The 22,965-nt window shown below is 35.9% G+C and overlaps 1 protein-coding gene across 8 annotated transcripts in view; it reads left to right on the forward strand.

The window, feature by feature from the left end:
- Positions 1-22,965, forward strand: part of FAM227B (family with sequence similarity 227 member B) — a 195,756-nt gene that overhangs the window by 151,769 nt on the left and 21,022 nt on the right. For 4 of the 8 annotated variants that reach the window (XM_045449782.1, XM_045449784.1, XM_045449785.1 and 1 more), the window contains 2 exons: positions 10,143-10,240; positions 14,212-14,372. In XM_045449782.1, the coding sequence (XP_045305738.1) occupies positions 10,143-10,240; positions 14,212-14,372 (259 nt within the window). Of the gene's footprint in view, positions 1-10,142; positions 10,241-11,678; positions 12,888-14,211; positions 14,373-22,965 lie in introns of those variants that run through there. The other 4 variants (XR_006704715.1, XR_006704716.1, XM_045449787.1 and 1 more) reach the window with 2 other exon arrangements.

Below are 22,965 nucleotides of genomic sequence, written 5' to 3' on the forward strand. Positions count from 1 at the left end.
ATTAATAAAAGAAAAGATAAGAACCATATCCTGTCAATCGATGCAGAAAAGGCCTTTGACAAAATTCAGCAACGTTTCTTAATAAAAACCCTCAAGAAAGTCGGGATAGAAGGAACATACTTAAAGATCATAAAAGCCATTTATGAAAAGTCCACAGCTAACATCATCCTGAATGGGGAAAAACTGAGAGCTTTTTCCCTGAGATCAGGAACACGACAGGGATGTCCATTCTCACCGCTGTTGTTTAACATAGTGTTGGAAATTCTAGCATCAGCAATCAGACAACAAAAGGAAAGCAAAGCCATCAAAATTGGCAAAGATGAAGTTAAGCTTTCACTTTTTGCAGATGACATGATATTATACATGGAAAATCCGATAGACTCCACCAGAAGTCTGCTAGAACTGATACATGAATTTAGCAAAGTTGCAGGATACAAAATCAATGTACAGAAATCAGTTGCATTCTTATACACTAATAATGAAGCAACAGAAAGACAAATAAAGAAACTGATCCCATTCACAATTGCACCAAGAAGCATAAAATACCTAGGGATAAATCTAACCAAAGATGTAAAAGATCTGTATTCTGAAAACTATAGAAAGCTTATGAAGGAAATTGAAGAAGATATAAAGAAATGGAAAAACATTCTGTGCTCATGGATTGGAAGAATAAATATTGTTGAAATGTCAATACTACTCAAAGCTATCTACACATTCAATGCAATCCCAATCAAAATTGCACCAGCATTCTTCTTGAAACTAGAACAAGCAATCCTAAAATTCATATGGAACCACAAAAGGCCCCGAATAGCCAAAGTAATTTTGAAGAAGAAGACCAAAGCAGGAGGCACCATAATCCCAGACTTTAGCTTCTACTACAAAGCTGTAATCATCAAGACAGCATGGTATTGGTACAAAAACAGACATATAGACCAATGGAATAGAATAGAAACCCCAGAACTAGACCCACAAATGTATGGCCAACTCATCTTTCACAAAGCAGGAAAGAACATCCAATGGAAAAAAGACAGTCTCTTTAACAAATGGTGCTGGGAGAACTGGACAGCAACATGCAGAAGATTGAAACTAGACCACTTTCTCACACCATTCACAAAAGTAAACTCAAAATGGATAAAGGACCTGAATGTGAGACAGGAAACCATCAAAACCCTGGAGGAGAAAGCAGGAAAAGACCTCTCTGACCTCAGCCGTAGCAATTTCTTACTTGACACATCCCCAAAGGCAAGGGAATTAAAAGCAAAAATGAACTACTGGGACCTTATGAAGATGAAAAGCTTCTGCACAGCAAAGGAAGCAACCAACAAAACTAAAAGGCAACCAATGGAATGGGAAAAGATATTTGCAAATGACATATCGGACAAAGGGCTAGTATCCAAAATCTATAAAGAGCTCACCAAACTCCACACCTGAAAAACAAATAACCCAGTGAAGAAATGGGCAGAAAACATGAATAGACACTTCTCTAAAGAAGACATCCGGATGGCCGACAGGCACATGAAAAGATGCTCAACGTCACTCCTCATCAGCTAAATACAAATCAAAACCACACTCAGGGGCGCCTGGGTGGCTCAGTCGGTTGGGTGTCCGACTTCAGCTCAGGTCATCATCTCACAATCCGTGATTTCGAGCCCCATATCATGCTCTGTGCTGCCAGCTCAGAGCCTGGAATCATCTTCGGATTCTGTGTCTCCCTCTCTCTCTCTGCCCCTCCCCTGCTCATGCTCTGTATCTCTCTGTCTCAAAAATAAATAAAAGCAGTTTAAAAAAAAAAAAACCACACTCAGATATCACCTCACGCCAGTCAGAGTGGCCAAAATGAACAAATCAGGAGACTATAGACGCTGGAGACGATGTGGAGAAACGGGAACTCTCTTGCACTGTTGGTGGGAATGCAATTGGTGCAGCTGCTCTGGAAAACGGTGTGGAGGTTCCTCAAAAAATTAAAAATAGACCTACCCTGTGACCCAGCAATAGCACTGCTAGGAATTTATCCAAGGGATACAGGAGTACTGATGCATAGGGGCACTTGTACCCCAATGTTTATAGCAGCACTCTCAACAATAGCCAAATTATGGAAAGAGCCTAAATGTCCATCAATGATGAATGGATAAAGAAATTGTGGTTTATATACACAATGGAGTACTACGTGGCAATGAGAAAGAATGAAATATGGCCCTTTGTAGCAACATGGATGGAACTGGAGAGTGTGATGCTAAGTGAAATAAGCCATACAGAGAAAGACAGATACCATATGTTTTCACTCTTATGTGGATCCTGAGAAACTTAACAGAAACCCATGGGGGAGGGGAAGGAAAAAAAAAAAGGGAGGTTAGAGTGGGAGAGAGCCAAAGCATAAGAGACTCTTAAAAACTGAGAACAAACTGAGGGTTGATGGGGGGGGGGGGGGTGGGAGGGAGGGGAGGGTAGGTGATGGGTATTGAAGAGGGCACCTTTTGGGATGAGCACTGGGTGTTGTATGGAAACCAATTTGACAGTAAACTTCATATATTGAAAAAAAAAAAAAGACTTGTTTTGTGACCTAACATATGATATATCCTGGAGACTGCTCCACATGCATTTAAAAAGAATGTGTAATCTGTTGCTTTTGGATGGAATATTCTAGAGATGTCTGTTAAGTCCATCTAATCTAATGTGTCATTTAAAGTCAATGATTTGTATTGATTTTCTGTTTGAATGATGTATCCATTGATGCAAGTTGGGTATTAAAGTCCCCTCTGTTATTGTATTGTTGTCCATTTTCCCCTTTAGGTCTGTTACTATTTGCTTTGTATATTGGGTGCTCCTATATTAAGTACATAAATATTTACAAATGTTATATCCTCTTGTTGAAACGACCCCTTTATCATTATAGAATGACCTTTGTCTCTTTGTTACATTCTTTGTCTTAAAGTCTATGTTGTCTGATATAAATAAAGCTACCCTAGCTTTTTTTTCATTTTTATTTACATGGAATATCTTTTTCTATCCCTTCATTTTCAGTCTGTGTGTGTCCTTACATGTGAAGTGAGTCTCTTGTAGGCAATATATAGATAGATCTTATTTGTTTGTTTATCCACTTAGCCACTCTGTCTTTTGATTGGAGAATTTTATTACACTTACATTTATAGGTAATTATTGAAACTTATGTGCTTATTGCCATTTTTAAAATTGTTAGCTGGCTGTTGTGTAATTTCTTTTTTCCTTTCTTCTTCTCTTGTGATACGATGATTTTTTTTGTAGTGATATGCCTAGATATTTCTTTATATCTATTGTTTACTATAAGTTTTTGCTATGTTATTAGTTTGAGGCTTACATAAAAAAACTTACATTTATAACAGCCTGTTTTAGCTTGAAAACAACTTAAGTTCAAACACATTTTAAAATGTTATGTGATTATTCCTCCTCCATGTTTTATGTTTTTGATGTCACAGTTTCTTTTTACCTTATGTATTCCATTAACAAATTCTTGATTATAGTTTTTAATACTTTTGTCTTTTAACCTACATACCAGATTTGTAAGTCATTAAGTCACCACTCTACAACATCAGAATATTCTGAATTCTGCTGTATATTTACCTTTACTAGTGAGATATATACTTTCATATGTTTTCCTATTACTAATTAACATCCTTTGGTTTCAGTTTAAAGAAGTCCCTTTAGGGGCACCTGGATGGCTCATTCAGTTGAGCATCCAACTCTTGATTTCAGCTCAGGTCATGATCCACGGGTTGTGGGATCGAGCCCCATATCTGACTCCACGCCAAGTGTAAAGTCTGTTTAAAATTCTCTCTCTCCCTCTTCTCTCCCCCACTCATGCTCTCTCTCTCTCTCAAAAAAAAGTTCCCTTTAACATTCTTTGTAAGCCAGTGATGAACTCCTTTTGCTTTTCCTTGTCTGGAAAACTCTATCTCTTTTACAATTCTAAAGGACAACTTTAGAGTGGTCTTGTTTGGCAGAGGTTTTTTTCTTTCAGCATTTGAAATATATCATTCCACTTCCTTCTGACTTTCAAAGTTTCTGCTGAAAAATCTGCTAACAATCTTATGGGGGTTCCCTTGTGCATAATAACTTGTTTTTCTCTTGCTGCTTTAAGAACCTCTCTTTGTCTTTAACTTTTGACAATTTAATTATAATATGTCTTGATATGTGTCTCTTTGGAGTTATTTTATTTGGAACTCTCTGGGCTTCCTTGATCTAGATGACTGTTTTCTTCCCCAAGTTAGGGAAGTTTTTAGCTATTATTTCTTCAAGTAAGTTTTCTGATCCTTTGTCATTTCTCCTTCAGGGTCCCCTATAATGCAAATATATGATCTGCTTGAGGTTGCCTCATAAGTCTTTTAAGCTATCTTTATTCTTTTTGTTTCTTCCTCTTTTTCTTCTCCTCTTCTCCCCTCTTCTCCTTCTTTCCCTCCTCCTCTGTGTTCTTCATCTTTCTCTTCTTTACTGCTCTTATTGGATGATTCCACTGTCTTGTTTTCACATTTGCTGATCCTTTCCTCCATGTCCTATAGTGCTTCTATTGAACCCTTCTTTTTTTTTTTAATATATGAAATTTATTGTCAAATTGGTTTCCATACAACACCCAGTGCTCATCCCAAAAGGTGCCCTCCTCAATACCCATCACCCACCCTCCCCTCCCTCCCACCCCCCATCAACCCTCAGTTTGTTCTCAGTTTTTAACAGTCTCTTATGTTTTGGCTCTCTCCCACTCTAACCTCTTTTTTTTTTTTTCCTTCCCTTCCCCCATGGGTTTCTGTTAAGTTTCTCAGGATCCACATAAGAGTGAAAACATACGGTATCTGTCTTTCTCTGTATGGCTTATTTCACTTAGCATCACACTCTCCAGTTCCATCCATGTTGCTACAAAGGGCCATATTTCATTCTTTCTCATTGCCACGTAGTACTCCATTGTGTATATAAACCACAATTTCTTTATCCATTCATCAGTTGATGGACATTTAGGCTCTTTCCATAATTTGGCTATTGTTGAGAGTGCTGCTATAAACATTGGGGTACAAGTGCCCCTATGCATCAGTACTCCTGTATCCCTTGGATAAATTCCTAGCAGTGCTATTGCTGGGTCATAGGGTAGGTCTATTTTTAATTTTCTGAGGAACCTCCACACTGCTTTCCAGAGCGGCTGCATCAATTTGCATTCCCACCAACAGTGCAAGAGGGTTCCCGTTTCTCCACATCCTCTCCAGCATCTATAGTCTCCTGATTTGTTCGTTTTGGCCACTCTGACTGGCGTGAGGTGATATCTGAGTGTGGTTTTGATTTGTATTTCCCTGATAAGGAGCGACGTTGAACATCTTTTCATGTGCCTGTTGGCCATCCGGATGTCTTCTTTAGATAAGTGTCTTTTCATGTTTTCTGCCCATTTCTTCACTGTGAACCCTTCTTTTTTTAAGAATTTGTTTTAATGTTTAGTTTTGAGAGAGAGAGAGAGAGAGAGAGAGAGAGAGAGAATGAGGGAGGAGCAGAAAGAGGGAGACACAGAATTGGAAGCAGGCCCCAGGCTCTGTCTGAGCTGTCAGCACAGAGCCTGATGTGGGGCTCGAACTTATGAACTGTGAGACCATGACCTGAGCCAAAGTTGGATGCTTAACCAACTAAGCCACCCAGGTGCCCTTTTATTGAACCCTTCTATTGTATTTTTCAGTTCCATTATTATATTCTTTGCTCTGTAATTTTTGTTTTGTACTTTCTTATATTTTCTATCTCTGTTGAAATTCTCACTTTGTTCTTGCATTGTTCTCCTGACCTCAGTGAACACCTTTATGACTTACTTTGAATTCTTTATCAAGTAAACCACTTACTTCTATTTTGCTAAAAAAAATTTCTGAGGTTTTAACTTGTTCTGTAATTTGGAACATATTCTTATGTTGTTTTCATTTTCTTGGACTCTGTGTTGGTTTCAATGCATTCAATAAAACAGCCACTTTCCCAGTCTTGAAGGAGTGGCCTTTCCTGGCCCTACCTCTTGGTTTCTCTCAAACCTTTGTGATTTGTTAAAATAGGCTACTTTGTTTAAGAACAAAGTGGTTTCCAGTAGTTGAGGGTATGTCAAGAACTGTCCGTTTCCCAAAGGGAAGGATCTCAGTCAATATTTAGATTCAAGCTGAGTGGAAGCAAGACCCTCAGACAGCAACTTTGAAAATATGCAAATAAATCTCTTTCAGGAGAAAATTAGGAGATGGAAATTTCTGTCTGTTCTCTCTGCCTTGATCCCTGGGGCAATAGTCTATTAAGAACTATTTCTTTGTTTGCTACTGTCCTACTGAACCCATGAACACAAGCCCTGCTAGCTACCAGAACCATGCTATCAAGGGATGTGTCCTCTGGATAGTGGCCACAAAAGTCTGTGCTCTGGCCTTCTCTTTTGTAGAACATTTTTAGATATGGGAACATGGTTTCAACATAGAACCCATCAGTGATAAGTTCATGTAATCACTAATCTCAAGAATGTAAAGAATTTATATGACACCAGGCAAGACTGTCAAGGCTTGGTTATAAAATAAAAGTAATCCAAATTCCTTTTAATTTTATTATTTTCAACAATTATAGTTTGTATTACTGTGTTCAATGAAATTAGTCTTAATTTTTGTTTCATTTTTATTGTTCTTATGTAGATAAATTTACATATGATATAGGAAAAAGGAATTTCCCAGACAGTATGTCCTAATTTTTGCTTCAGAACTCATTTAGTTGTTAGTTTTTTTAATGTTTTCTATTCTACAGGAAAGACTTAAAATGGATCGAATTTCCTTCAACAACATCTTTGATCAAGTCAAGCTTAAAAGCTATTTTGTTTTACATTTGTAATGTGTGGCTCCACAGAGCCTTAGTTCATAAATACACTAGTTCTTTATTTCAGATATTTGCCACTTAGCTCTTTACACAAAAACTGTAGAAATATTTAAAAACTAATCACTTGTGTTTTGCACCTATAACTTGTGTAAGTAATAATATGAGATTTAGTTCTTAAAGACACAGATATAACACCTAGTAAGCAGTAATATAAAGAAATAATTTCCCAAGCCAAAATAAAGGAATAATACTGTTTTTTCCTTGGGAAACAAATGTGATATGGATCACTATTATATATTACACATAAAATCTTGATGTTCTTGGATATACTAAATTTAGTTCAAACTTGGTGAAACCCAAGGATGCTAGAGGTAGCCTACTTACATGCATATAGCACTTCATAATTAACAAAGTGCATTTATAGGCATTTGAACTCTCTAACCTCTCTGTGAGATTATTTATAATTATGTATGTTATATTAACATCACTAGGAGAAGAAAGTTAATTGTACTTTAGAACATTGTGAAGAAGTCCTTAATGCTTCATTTTGCCAATTTAAAACAAATCACATATAGAGAAGGGGGAAGATGATTTTGTATGTAGCTAAGTAGACAGATGTAACTTGTTTGACATCTAATATGTAAACAAACCAATGACTGGCCCTGCAAATGGTAGGACTGAAGGGACTTGGAGAAGTATATGTATAGGATCTGAAAAAAATCTGGGAAGCATGATAAGAAAACATATGCAATAAAGCAGTAAGGACATACTCATGGGTGTGCAGTACTTGGTTTGAAATAACTGTATCATTTTCCTATATTACTGAAACAAAATTGTATTTGTTTTATTTCTTATTTGCTCAGATCACATGTATTTTGCATGGCTACTTGTGTTTTCTCTTTCCTTTGTTTCCCCTTACACTTCAACACTAGATGAAACTCTCCAAGAGCAATTCTAGTTTAACTTAGATATAAATGGATCTCTGAGTAATGCTTTTTTTGTGTGTTTCTCTAGTTTATTAACTAATTGTATTAATATATGCATGAAGTTTAATTTTGCCAAATTATGGGGATTATTTGCATCTCAGAAAGACTACTAATACTAAAGTAAAAACTACAAAGGTGGATAAAGATAACCATACTTACTTGCATAAGTGTCTCCCTTTTAAACATTCCTAAAATAAATAGGGGATAGTTGTGGAATTGAATTTTTTTCCAATGTAAGTGGAGTAAGACTGGAATATTTTGTCACTAGTGAAATTTCTGAAGACTAGTAAGAATAGATGAGACATTTTCTTATGGTTTTATCAAATAGGATTATTTTTGGCTTTTCAAATGATCTTCTCAAGCTTTTAGGGATATGAGAACAGAGGATATATGAAAACTATAATCAGGGAAAATTAATATTTTCACCTAAAATAAATACGGATTAGGGGACTATAGGAGAAAAAAGCTAATAAATATAGTCATTTTAAGATTACTTATCATATCCTGGTGGAATTTTTCATTTTTGTAGAATTTTCTGCAATTTCTTTTGACTCTGTCACTCCTAAAATTTCCTTGCTTTGTGTTTTTTATTTAGTTCTTACTTTTTTGTCTTTTGCTATTATTCCCAGCTTAAGATTTTTGCCTGATATTAATGTATATGACCTTCTATTGATTAATTTTACAACCAAAGTTAAGTATTCTCAAAAGTAAGGTTTTTATTGTAGGTACAATAGACATGAAGTAGAGATCGTTGTATTATTAATATTATATCTGTTCATACAGACTAGGAATTATGTATTATATAAATATGTATTTAAGGATGATTCAAAATGGAGCAAGTTTTATTTTTTTAATTATCCCTCTCAGGGAATATTTGTATTGTTTTTTTATTTATCTTGTTTCTTTATACAAATGAAGGCAAATACAATATACTTTTACATTCTCCCTTTTATACTAAAGGTATATATCAGTCAAATAATATACTCTGCTCTACACATTGCCTTCATCACTTAATGATATGACCTATAGATCTCTTCTTATCAGTATAGGGATCTTCCTCATTTCTTCTTACAACTGCATAGTATTCCATCAAATCGGGTGCCTTAGTTTATTTAACTAGTACTTGACTGCTATTAAATACATGGGCTATTTATAATCCCTAAATTTTATAAATTACACCACAATCAATAAACTTGTACATGTGTTCTTTCATAGTGTGGAGGAGACTGTGTACGACATAGTCTCAGAAGAGTGATTGCTGGGTCAAAGAGAAAATATTTCTGTATTTTTGTAGATATTGCCAGATGTCCCTCCATAAGGGGTTGTTTGCTTTTGAGCAGGTTTTAAAGGAAATAAATTATATGCTTTATTACCTTTCTTGCCCATTCTAACTCCAACTTAATCTAAACCTGGTTCCACTCAAAATTCTAAAATGCTAGTTCCTTCTTAACTCATTCTTTACTCTGCCAGAGATAAATGCCCACTTGCCTCTAGCATTTCAGGCTGATATTAATATCTTTTAACGTCTAATGTAAAAAATCAATCCAGGTGACTTTCCTTAACTCTTCAGAGCTGTATCATCAACATTACAATCTGTAGATCCAATTAGTCTACCTGGTAATTGATAATAACAATCAGGCCAGAATCTAGTACAAACCTCAGATTACTTGTTTTCTCTGTTCTGTGTTAAGATATCCTTAATAACTAGCTTGTTCTTTTAGGCTGATTGAACTGCTGATTAAAATACAATTCTCCTTTTCTTTAAAACATGGAAAGATTTCCTTGTTATCTTCATGTATCTTCATGCTGGTTGCAGGGGAAACTTACCAAATCTTTCCTTATTTGGATTTGTTGGCAATAGATGGAAAAGGTGGACCCTGACATGCAGAAGCCCACGCCTCCTATTGCATTAAACTAGAGGGTCATGGACAGCCCCAGACCCTAAAGCAAAAGACCTAGGCCTGTGTCTTAAATGATAGCTTAGAGCTATAGCTTAGAGTCATACAACTTCCTGCACTTAATTATCCCATCTGTAAATTGTGGAAAATCTTACTTATCTCACAGAATGGTTTGTGACAGTGAAATGAAAGAGATAATGTAAGTGAATGAGTTTTATCAATTCTAAAGCCCTGTTAAGTAAAAATGAGATGGTATATTTATTTCCTCTAACTGAGGCAAGCTATAACAATATCCTAACCTCTTCTCTCTCATCCATCCATCCATGGCTCTTTCCATGTTTAGGGCACATTGCTAGAAGAAAATTATGTTTTTTTTTAAAGAAACAAAAACAGAATATTTAGGAAAATATTTTATTTTCTCTTTTAGCCATAGACTTCAATATGATGAAAATTTTAAAGAACCCAAGAGCATACACAATGCCCACATTCAAGGAAGAATCAAGTGTATCAAGACTAACAACAAAGGTTTGGAGCATAATAATTATAAAAAATGTTCTTACTTTTTTTTTAATGTTTATTTTTGAAAGAGAGACAGAGAGAGAAAGAGAGCACAAGCAGGGAAGGGGCAGAGAGTGTGGGAGACACAGAATCCGAAGCAGGCTTCAGCCTCCGAGCTGTCAGCACAGAGCCCGACATGGAGATGGAACTCACAAACCATGAGATCATGACCTGAGCTGAAGTCAGACGCCCAGCCTACTGAACCACCCAGGCACCCCCCCAAAATGTTCTGACGTCTTTAATTTGCTTAGTTTAACAGCTTCATATAGACAGTGTTCATTGTTACACTCCTGATATATATTTTACAAAAATTTAATGATCAAAGTGATTTACCAGAGAAGTTAATCTTAATGTTAAAATGTTTTATTGTTTTTTAAAAATATCCTCTGTGTGCCTGGGTGGCTCAGTTGGTTAAGCATCTGACTCTTGATTTCAGCTCAGATCATGATCTTACAGTTTATGGATTGAGCCCTGTGTTTGGCTCTGTGCTGACAGGGCGGAACCTGCTTGGGATTTTCTCTCTCCCTCTCTCTCTGCGCCTCCCCTGCCTCTCTCTCCCTTTCTCTCAAAATAAATAAATAAACTTTAAAAATTTTTTAAAATAAAATATCCTCATCTCTAATGAACAAAAAACCACATAAAATTCATCTTTTCCCACACTTCTGGCACTGCTTTTCTTTGGGTTGATATACAAACATTGATCTCAACTATGATCTCAGTAAGTTCTAGTCAAAATTGCAGGGAAAACGTCACAAGAGTTTTCATCAAACTCCTCTGAAGCCATGGCTCTGGAATAACTGGCCATATGTGTGTAGTGTTACTGGTAAGTTGTGGGTACTTAGTTTTTGCACATTTCTGGTGGTTCCTCCCTAATAGAGACCCTCAGGGACTTGGCCACCTTGTGTTGCTTTAGCCAAGATTTGATGAGGTTACAGGCTTGAAATTCTGAATTTGATCTCTTATTAGACAAATAGGTTTTAAATTGATTGCAGTCTTTATTGCTAAAATTTTGTCTGGATTGTCTAGTCAAGTCTGACCATAAATTTTAAATTATGCCTATATACAAACCGCTTTCTGAAGTCAATACTTAATATATTTCCCTATCTCTAATAACCCAGATAACTAAAATGTTTTCTAACCTTTACAGTGCTGCCAAGGGTGGTTTGTAAGTACTTAGAATAGAAACTGGTGATCTCTAGGAGTCAATTTAGGATCAATGACAATATCACACCATTAGGGTTGGGTGGGGACACGTACAATATTGCTGGATTTATAAATCAGGAAATGTAATAGAGGCTGTATATCTGATCTTCAGTAATCACTATAAATGGCCTTTTACACCTTATTTACAAGTTGAAGAAATATGGACAGGTGGATTTCTAACTGACTGAACAAACTTTTTCAGATGACACTGTTAAAAGATGGAAAGCAAACTGCAGATCCATCTCTGGTAATACACCCCATTGCTGCATCATTGGCCCTGTCCTCTGCAGACTATTTTATCAACAACTTGGATAAAAACATGGTTGCCATTTTTATTAGATATTTTGAAGTCATAAACCTTGGAAGAACGATGAATACATTGGATGACTAAAAGTTTACAACAGTTGAGTAGTAGGCCTAATCTTAGAAGATAAATTTTTATTATGAAAAAAGTATAAAGGTCCAAAATTACAGCTGCATAAGTATAGGATAATAAAGCCTTGGGTTAGAGGCATCTGAAAAGATTTGGAAATTATTTTTTACAGTAATCTCTGTATGTATCAACACACTGTTGACTCCCAAATCTTACTGCATTCTTGAACTTTTTAAACAGACATATGGGATCTACTCTATGTTGATTACACAATTATTGTGTATTATGTTCATTTGGGAGTCCTGCATTATAAAAGGGTGTAGACAAACAAAAGAGTTCTGAATAGAAAATAATCAGGATAATTAAGGGCTATAATTATATAATTAATGGTATATTTGAGCAATGACCAAAATATTTAAAGGCATTTCCATTAGAAAAGAAAAGACTCTGGTGGTTGTAATAACTGTTTTCAAATATGTAGACAGCTACTGTAGGAAAGCAGGATTAGGCTTTTTCTGTGTGGCTCAAAATAATTGTTTTACCAATACAAACCACAAAGTTCTTACATTTACTGGTAAGTGAAAGCTATAGGGAGACAGTTTTCAGTGCAACATAAAGAATTTTCTAAGCACCAGGGTTGTCCAGATGCCGAGTGGGTGCCTGTGGCTTCCGAATGCCCATATGAGCATCGGCAGAATGCACATTCAAACCTCAAAAGTCAAAGTTTACCTTTCTAGTCATTGACAGCAATTATCCTTTAATAACTTAAAACAATGAAGCACCAAAATCCTCCTTCTAGCTCATCTCCTGTGACTCTTTCAAAGTTTATGGGATTGCTTGGTTCTAAGATTTAGTACTAAGTTGACTCTTGACTATATAGGTCTTGTTTTATGGGACCTTAAAGTTTTCTGATAATTTTCTACCATTATCTTTTGTGGGGCAGATGGAAGTAGTGAGGCTCCTGCTAATTGTTTTGGCTATTTGGAATATCTCTAGGAGTTCTTTGCACCACTTCAAACCTTCTGCTTTAGAGTATCTAAGAAAATGGCTAAGGATCCACAAAACACTGGATATACACTTAATGCCTAGTTCTGCTATTATCGAGTTGAACTGCCCTTAAAAATCAGTGGTCCTTCTATGGAAGAAGTAGGTATTAACTGTGGTTTTCCTATGTAAAAAAAGGAGAACTGTGGAAAAAATAACAAATGTCTATGTCTTGAATTCCAGTAAGATCAAGTTTCTGTCTTACAGTATCCAAGGCAGAATCTGGGGAAAAGGTCATGAAACATCTTTCTTTCTAGACAGGTAGTATTTCCTTTTAATCTAGACAAAGCTTGTCCTGGTTTTGTATGCAATTTAAAGATCAGGCTAGATATAACCTTATGTGAATTTCCATGGGAGATTGAGACGAAGTAAATGATTTACATCATAGAAAACATGTCTGATTTTGACACTGAGTTTTCACCATCAGAGAATTGCTTTTGATTATGAGAGTCCCGCTATTCAAAATAATTCTGGAGCACCTCTGAAGGAAAGCAATGAAAAAGTGACCATAAGCAAAAGAAACACAAGAGAACTGTATGTATCAGTAAAAGCAAATGAGCATAAAATCTTATTTCCTCACAGGAAGTGGAATCAATAATAAATCTCACATCTAGACATTACAAAAAGGGAGGAAAGACTTAATGTATGAATTGTTGCTATACTGACCTTATATCCCACAAGAAGTCAGTAATAAAATCTTGGAGCAATTATATTTATGACAGAGAATTCATGGACAGTTTTTTTCCATTAGCACTTCGATTATGTTATCCACATGCCTTCTGGCCTCCTTTGTTCTGATAAAAATTCAGCTTTAAACCTTATTGGGATTCCCTTATATGTTGTTTTTCTCTTGCTGCTTTTGAAATTTCTTTTTGTCTTGGTCTTTCAGCACTTTGAGTATGATGTGTCTAGGTGAGTATTTTTCCTACTTGGAGTTAAGCTTCTTGGATATGTTTTTCACAAAAGTTTGGAGGTTTTGGTCATTTTTGTCTTCATATTTGTTCCTGTCCCTTTTTCTGGAGCTCTGTTCATTTTCCTCTTTCATTTTTCTTTCTGTTCTTCAGACAAAATAATGTCTATTGACCTATTTATCAAGCTGATAAATAAAAAAGCTAGAAGAGCCTTACTGCACAAACTCATAGACTCATACTGTAATAAATTTCTTTCATTAAGAAGGTGCTTTGCGGAATTTCTTTTGATTTATTTTAATATACCAGATAATAACTATATTCATAGTTATAATACAGTTATATTTATTTATAGCTCTTTAAAAATACATAAAAGTAATAATTAACTTGATTTTTTTTCTCCTTTACAGTCCCATTATAGTAGCACTTGTCCAGAGTTTAACCGTGTACTGTTCAATTTTGGAGGTCAGAGTCCACTGATTTTATATTATCTTAAGATGCATGAGTTAGCTGGTATTTCCAAGGCCCCTAAACAAACCAAGATTAAATTCACTGAAATACTGCAAGAACCATATCCTTTTTTAAGCTTTGCTTTAATGTGATCTGTTGAAAGCTTTTTACTTAATATCTCAATCAAGGAAAGAGGTGAATGCATTTTTTAACCAATGTTTTTTACTTAGCATTTAATTGTATTCAAAATGTTTGTACCATGTTTGGTTAAAGTATTTTCTCTTTTAGATCTAAGGCTGTGATTTTGCATGTAAGAAAGATTTTAAGAAACAGAAAACCGGGGAACTTTTTTTTTTTTTTTCAATATATGAAATTTATTGTCAAATTGGTTTCCATACAACACCCAGTGCTCATCCCAAAAGGTGCCGTCCTCAATACCCATCACATATACATATTTTTAAAGACTCTTATTTATATCTATTTTTATCTTTAATAATAAGCTTAAACTTTGCTAATATTCAGTAAGTAGGTACTTTAGTCAGCTGACATTTCAGTCTGAACTCTACTGTTTTGAAGGATAATGATGACATCTTTGCTCTTGTGTTTTCTGAGTATCACAACATGTTGCTGTTTTCTTTGGTGGGAAGTAGATTTGTAGACTATATCATCTAGTTTAATAATCACTAGTGGACCAATAGCTTTAAAAGATTCTTGGAAAGAAACTTTGGATTGATGACAATATTTATAAGGCAAGAATAATTTTTTTAAAAATAAAGAAAATGCCATAATGATTTTTCTCCTACTCCTCAAAGGAGAGCCTTTTCAGCCATACTAAGAAAATAAATTAATGCTGAGCCAATCAATTCTGCCAAGATGTAGGCTAAAAAAAAAAAAAAAAAAACAGAAATAAAAATTTTCAAGATGACTATTTGAAATGTAGATATACATAATTATTATAACTAATGAATCTAGCCCTAAGTGTATGTTATACTTTTCAATATTAGCAAATGATTCTATAATGCCAGGTTAATTTACAAGGCATTTATAAACAACTATGTAGACATCAAATCTCTATAATTTGAGGGGAAAAAAAGGTTTGACATACCATTAATAAAGGTAAAGTTAAATTTTATTTTCACAATATTTTATCTGGCTTTTATTTGCAGACTACATATATTCTATAATATATGTAATGTATTAATACAGATTAATATTACCTAATTCATAAATTGAAAATTATACCTGTGTGGGAGTGTGCTCACATAGCTGTTACTCATGGGACATATGATCAAAATGTGCTCTAGCAGAGTCTCAGGACTCTTCCTAGGACACTTCTCCTCCCACATTTTAATCAGGACACCCCCCAGAGCCTAACTGACCACATGTACATGGAATTAACTTGGGTAGTTCTGGAACAAAAGGAGAGATACAAACTACAGGGCTAAATCAGCCTGTTGAGGGATATGTAAATTAAGTAATGATCCAAGGATTACCACCAACTTTGGATTAGTCTGAAAGAATTTTTTTAAATGTTTAGAAGTGAAATTTGAAAGATATATAAAACCCTTCATAATAAATTGCTTTTATCTTTAACTAATCTTAATTGTAATTATAAAAATGTTAGTCTTTGTCTTTACATTTCTGATGGGCATGAATTTGTCTAATGGCTATGCCAGGACAGATTGTACAACCAATTTACTGAGAATGTAGGGGGAGTGTAAGTAAGTGTGGGGGTGAGGAGAGGAGAAAATGGAGATCTAAAGCATGAAATCTTTTATGGAATGAGTATCTCATTCCATAATTATGTGAAAGAAAACACCTTTGGAAAGAAATGCGGCTTTCTGTGATGCTTTCTGAGCTTGTAAAATGTTAATAACCCCAATAAGAAAAAATGTCTCTAGACCTAGTGATAAACAAAATGATGATGATGTCTCATCTTCATCAGCACTTGGCAATTTTTCAAAGCATATAATGAATCCCGCTATGTATTAGCACAAAAATGACAAGAGTCTTGTGACAGTGGGCATATCACACCACTTTATGGATAAGGAAATCAAAGCATAAAGAGGGTAAATGGTTTGCCCAGGGGATTCATGCAGTAGAGCTAGCACCAGAGTCTTCTACCGTTTCCTGGGCCATACTTATTTTCCTGACATGGTGATCTAGGCTATAATTCTGAGTGTGATACTGATGGTTGGCGGCGGTCCAGTAATGTTTTCCCCAAGATAATGATAGCTGCTAATGAAATTTCTGTATGGATTTCCCATAATTATTTGTGATGACTGTATGGTCATTGAATATTTCTGTCTCACTCAAATTTTACTTTGAAGCTATTCAAAATATAAAATATTTTTAATAGTTTTCTCTGAGCTTGCTTATTGGAATCTTGTGGCTTTCCTGAAGTGGAGAGACGATACTTTGCAGTGAGTACATCTATGCATGGTGAGGGAGTAGGAGAAAGTAGAGAAGGCAGAGAAGGAGATAAAAAATAACAAAAAAGATAAATATAATTCATTCTATTTAAGGTAGGCAGACTGTAAGATGGGCCCCAGTGATCCCCACCTTCTGGTATTCATACCTCAATTCCCTTCCATTGATTGTGGGCTGAACCTATGACTTGATTCTAATTGGATATGGTTAACATAATGGTGTATCACTTCTGACATTCAGTTGCAAAAAGACTGACATCAGTCCTGCTAGCATTTCTTGCTCACTCTCTCAGAGCCCTCGGGGTGGGGGTGGGGGAGAACCAGCTATCATGTTGTGAGCTGTTTTGTGGAGAAGGCCACATGGTAGGCAAGTGAAGCTTCCAGCCAACAGCCAGTAAGAAATTGACACGTTTAGTTTAACAATCCTTGAAGAAATAAGTCTTGCCAACAACCACGTGAGTGACTGACCTATCAAGTAAATCCTCCTTTGGTCTCTGCTCACACTTTTATTGGAGCTTCTGAGGGACCCTGAGCCAGAAGTATCCACTGACCTGTGCCCAGATTCCTGACCCACAGAAGCTACACAATAACAAGCATTTGTTGTTTTAAGCTGCCCAGTTTTGGGGTAATTTATTAAGTATCAGTAGGTAACTCAACAATGTTTGAGCAAAAGTCTAGATTCAGATGAATCTCTTCAGTAAATCCAGATATTTATCACATTGTAGTGTAAAGTTCACCTGTTTTTCTCACCCAATAGAAAACAAAGAATTATTTGCCTCTATGTCCCTGACATGGGAAAAAAGTATCTAGCATACGATATATGTTAAATAAATATCTGATAAGTGAGTATAGCCTGGTTTTATTTAAAGATAAGGCCAGATTTCACTTTATTTAAAAAAAATTGATATTATTAAAATGAAGAAAACTGGAGGATAGGGATAGAAATTTGAGAGTTATTGGTATAAAGTTCATCTTTGAAGTCATCATTATCAAAATGTTTTTCAAATTTTATTGAACAGTTACTATGTACCAAGCGTTCTTTTGAGTACTTTACATTTATTAAATCATTTCATCCTCATGTCAGCTTCTGAGTTAGATACTATTATTGTCTCTATTTTAAGATAAGTAAACTGAGGCACAGGAAAGGTAACTTGCTAAGTGATTACACTTGGCTTCTATCCTTGGTAGTCTGGTTTCATAGCCAATACACTCTGATACTTAATTGTTTACTCAGAGAGAATGTGTAGCTCCAGAAGAAGATAAAAGTGTAATCTCATCTTTTAAGGATAATCACAAGTATGGTTTGGGGCAAGTGTGATAAGAGACAGGAAAGTCAACAGAGGACAAAAAAAAAGGGATGCCATGATAATGTTCCTCATATTTCAGAATAGTTATTTGAAATTTCTGCAGTTGCTTCTGCATTAAATCATTTTGGAAGTTTTTCTCCAGACTTTTAAGATTGCATGATCATGCACATTCTGTTTCAAAATCCTTTTATTTATTTAATGAGAGATTTTAATGATATGCTTTCTTAAGCTCAATACAGAGCAATATTATATTTGATCACTATGCAGTTTTTAAATCAGAGTCTCGTGGGACAGATACATTTAAAAATAAATTTAAACATTATAGGTAATATTTCTTTTGATTTGGAGTGGCTTGCCAAAGTCCTAAGAGGGAAGATTGTTTTATTATCAATGTTTTAGATTTTGTATCTAAATACTGAGGAGACTGGAAATGTTGGTGGAGAGGAGGAGGCAGGGAACAAATGTAATTGTACTTCACAGGGGTGCTCATGATTCTGACAGGATTTTTAATGTACCTTCATAAGGAAAATAGTAAATTTTTAATGTTAATATAAAATTTATTGGTAGAAAATTTGAACATTTTTATGAATGACCTTTGAGTATTTTTTTAAACTTGATTACTTAGTAATAGAGTTATGAGTAAAACAGGAAAAAGTGTTTACTTCTAGGACCCAGAGCTGAATATATAATGTATCTTTAAACTGTGTAGAATTGTGTGCAAAATGTATTTGGAGCTCCTAATTTTCCCATCTCACATCGAGAAGGGATGTGATTTTGCAAATCACCTCAAGTTTTTAATGTGTTGAAAGTAGACTAACAACAACCACAAAAAATACCCAAAAGTCTGATGATTTCTTTTACATGTGAAACACAAGTTACTTTTTTAAAAAAAGATAAAGAAAACTCAGGAACAAAATGTTGGTGTAGTTTGTGTGGGTCCTATTAAAAAAGAATGTTTATCAGCTGCATCTATATTTCTAACATGAATTTAGAAGATCCACATTTGTTGTAGCTTAGAAAAAAAATCTGAACTCAGTGCAGTGTGATTCAGAGTGTTTGGTATTACTACAAAGACATGCTCCCACCATCACACACGCATATACAGACTTACTAACATGTAAAAACTGTCCGGGGGTGGATTATTACGCCCTACAATTGAAAATAATGGGTAATAACAAGAACTAAACCAGCATAAAAATAAAAGCTATACAAAGGAATCATCTGTTGTGAATCATCTGTGATGTGGGAGAAGCAAGTAGCCAACAGTGGGGAAAAAACGAAAAGGAAGAAATCCTCAAACTCATGAAAGGTCACCAGTTCTGTATAACACTTGGTCTTCACACAGTAAGAGCCCAGTGGGAAACTCTTTGGAGCCATGTGCAACTTCTTTTCACTCTTATGTATAAAAATATTTTCAATGATCTTTGTCACATGTGCACACATAGATTTTTTTCCCCCTCACCAATATGTGAATAGCAACCTGTGAGTTGTTTCTAAACAATATATCAAATATATTTTTTATTTCAAGTCAATGACATCTCAAGCTAATTGACATATACTAAGGATCTGGTAATCACATTTTTAAAAGGATAAATTAGCCAAAAGACAAATGTTCAAAAAAAACCTCTAATCCAGAACCCTCCCATCTAGTTATTTTTCTAGTAAAGACAAGATAAAATACTTTTTTTCCCTCAGTTCTTCTAGAATTCTCAGAGTGCAGCAGATCTGAAGGCCTACACTACTAGAAAGCCTGTTCCATTGTTTATGAGATTGAACTCCCAAAATTTAACCGTCAGTTTCCTTCAGCTTCAAAAATACGGGTGCATATATGACAATATTTATCTTTTAATGAGGCCTTTCAGATAATAGAAACCAGATTTTAGCTTCCTGGAATGGGAGGTATTTTAAAAATACATTTTTGTTGGAAACACCCAGCACCAAGCCCTGTGGCAACACAGACACCCTCCACCAAAACACAATGGAGGCCTGATCTTTTCTCTAGCTGTCTGCAAAGAGGAAAACCAGGGACAAGGTGTCCTAAGGCTGGGGAAAAGAAGAGATTGAAAAGGGAAGATAAGAGAGTAGAGAGGAATCCCAAAACTCTTTGTTGTACTGAAGGAGTCTCTAAAATTTACTCTAATTTGAGCTCAAATTTGAGCTTCTTCTCCATCTGTACCAAGCAGATGGATTGGACTAGATAAATTTCAAGCCTTTTTGAATCCCAAGATTTATGATTCTGTTGGAGGAATTTGACTTTCCATGCTGTCAGTGGCTAAACTAGTAAAGAGCTCAATTTTTTTCCTGGAATGACAACATTCTCATTTTGTCAACTCACTGTAGAACCAGGTTCTTCAGAGGGTACACTGTCTCATTCTCAGGTGTCAGCTTCCCTAAAAGGCCACCAGAGTAACCAGTTGGCCAAGTAAAGCCAAGGAAGAATACCAATTTAGCAGAGCTTTAGTAGTGTCTCAAAATGGGTAAATTCGGGAATGATATTTATTAGTGTTTTAGGGCCTGAGTTGGATGATTTTTGAGTCTGGAGAGGTAAGGCAAGGAATTACTTGGGATCAGGCAGTGTTTAATTGGATTGGTGGGCCCAGTGAAGCAAGGGTCTTGAAGTGAGTTTTGATGAGCAAGCTACTTTTGCTGGTTCAGAGTCTTTTCTTTCAGGAGAAGGCATTTCCTGGAGTAAGCAGCTAAGTTATTTTTATTCTTATTCTCAGCATTGTTAAATATAGGGATAAAAAAAAAAAAAAGTATGCATGGTCCCTAAACTTTTTTAACACAGGGACAGCTTAATAAGACATTCCTCATTCATATTTCTATCTCCTCCTAACGACAACAATTAGGCATCCATCCACAGACAAGAGTGCCTTTGTGGGGAACTGTGCAAACGGCACAATTCACTAAGGGACCTGAGGGAGTCTCACCCACCTGTGGGTCAGGTAATAGGCATACAGACTTCAGTTCCAGTTGTGGGTCCTGTAGTGGCCTGTAAACCACTCCAGCCCCTCATGGCTACAGTCTGGGAATCCCTGGAAAACACCTCATAGACCATGATCTATGGACAGGAAGGCCTTTGTGGAAGTCCAAGTTTCCAGTGGAGGGAAGTTGCAGCACTACTAGAGGAAAAAAAAAGAAAAGAAAAGAAAAGAAAAGAAAAGAAAAGAAAAGAAACATATATATATATGAGTGTGGACACACTGGAGAGGGTAAGAACGGTTAACAGTTTGACTTCACCCCTTCCCCAAGGTGAAACAGCATAAGGTCAAGAAAGATCTTCTTGGCCGTGATTTCTTACATGGGAGAAAGTGAGAGCATGTGAATGAGCATTCAGCTTTCCTAACTGTGTGGAAAGACCCATTTCTCAGCCACAAGAAATAAGGATATCTTACCATTTACAACAACATGGATGTGATGAAATTATGAAATTTGGAAGTTTTGGGTTTAGAGCGAATGGCTAAGAAAGAATTCTTGTGATGTTTTGGTGCAAAAAGGTGATTTTATTATAGCACAGGGACAGGACCCGAGGGCAGGAAGAGCTGGATTGTGAGGAGTGACTGGTTATATACTTTTTAATTAGTGGGCATTAGGGATAGCATAAGTCTCTAAGGAATTTGGAAGCAAGGCTTTCAGGACCTTGAGGGGCTAGCTGCTGTTAAGGTTACTTTAGTCTTTAAAAAAACATAAACGTTAAGGCAGCCATGAGTTCCCTGAGGAAGGTCACACTCTGCATGTTTCTGGTATCTGTTGGGCTGCAAGCTGTAAGGAAATTTAATTTAAGCTACATTTCTCTTGCCTTTGCTCTCCTCATCAGATGGATCTTGAGGACATCATGCTAAGTGAAAGAAATCAGATAAAAACAAATAGTGTATAATTCTACTCATCTATGGAATCTAAAAGAGCCAAACTCATAGAAACAGAAAGTAGAATAGTGGTTGCCAGGGGCTTGGGAGTGGGAGAAATAGGGAGATGCTGTGGTGATTATAGTTAACATCTGCATTACATACTTGCAAGTTGCTAAGAGAATAAATCTTAAATTTTCCTACCGTAAAAAAAAAAAAAAAAAAGAAATGGTAATTATGTGAGGCGATATAGTTGTTAACTAATGCTACTATGGTAATCATTTTGCAGCATGTTAAGTGTATCAAATCAACATAGTTGTCTGCTATAAACTTACACAATGTTACATGTTAATTACATCTCAATAAAGCTGTAAAAGGAAAAAAAATGCTGGGGCAGCAAAGTATGGATGCTCTAAATGCCCAGATTTGCTTCCAGAATAAGAGACTGATTTTTCAGCTGCTGAAAAACTACTATGGCAGAGAGCCTTCAGTTGCTAACACCTTACAAGGATTACATCATTTAATGATAGCAGTCTCACTCAAAGTCATGCCCTATGGCAGATTATATTTTTCAAAAGTGGCCACAACAGTATCTTCCTTCCTACATGCTCTAGTTACAATATGACCTTGCCACTTGTCCCATCAGGAGATAGCATCTATGTCCACTCCCCTTGAATTTGGGTGGACTTTTCTATCTTCCTCAACCAATGGAGTGTGACTTCTGAAGCCAGGTTATAAATGGCTTTAAAGCTTCTACTGGAATGCTTCTGCTTTTGCTCTTGGAATGCTCTTAGAAACATCTTCTCTGTGAGGAGGAAGTCAGACCACATAGAAAGTCCATGCTCCAGCGAGCAGCCAGAGCTGAGGTTGAGCCACAGGCATCATCAAAAACCACACATGTGAGGAAGCCTTTGAGATGTCTCCAGCTCCAGCCACAACCTGACCCCAACTAAAAGCCACCAAACTGAGCCCAGTCAACATCCAAAACTATTGAGATAATAGTAACAAATGACAGTTGTTGTTTTATGCCACTAAGTCTGGGGTTGTTTGTTATGCAGCAGTAGATAACTGTACTATGCCCCCTTCAAAGGCAGCCCACATCCATTTACTAGTGTGATATATAAAGTCTCTGA

This window comes from Leopardus geoffroyi, chromosome B3 (genome assembly GCF_018350155.1).
Source record: "Leopardus geoffroyi isolate Oge1 chromosome B3, O.geoffroyi_Oge1_pat1.0, whole genome shotgun sequence".
NCBI lineage: Eukaryota > Metazoa > Chordata > Mammalia > Carnivora > Felidae > Leopardus > Leopardus geoffroyi.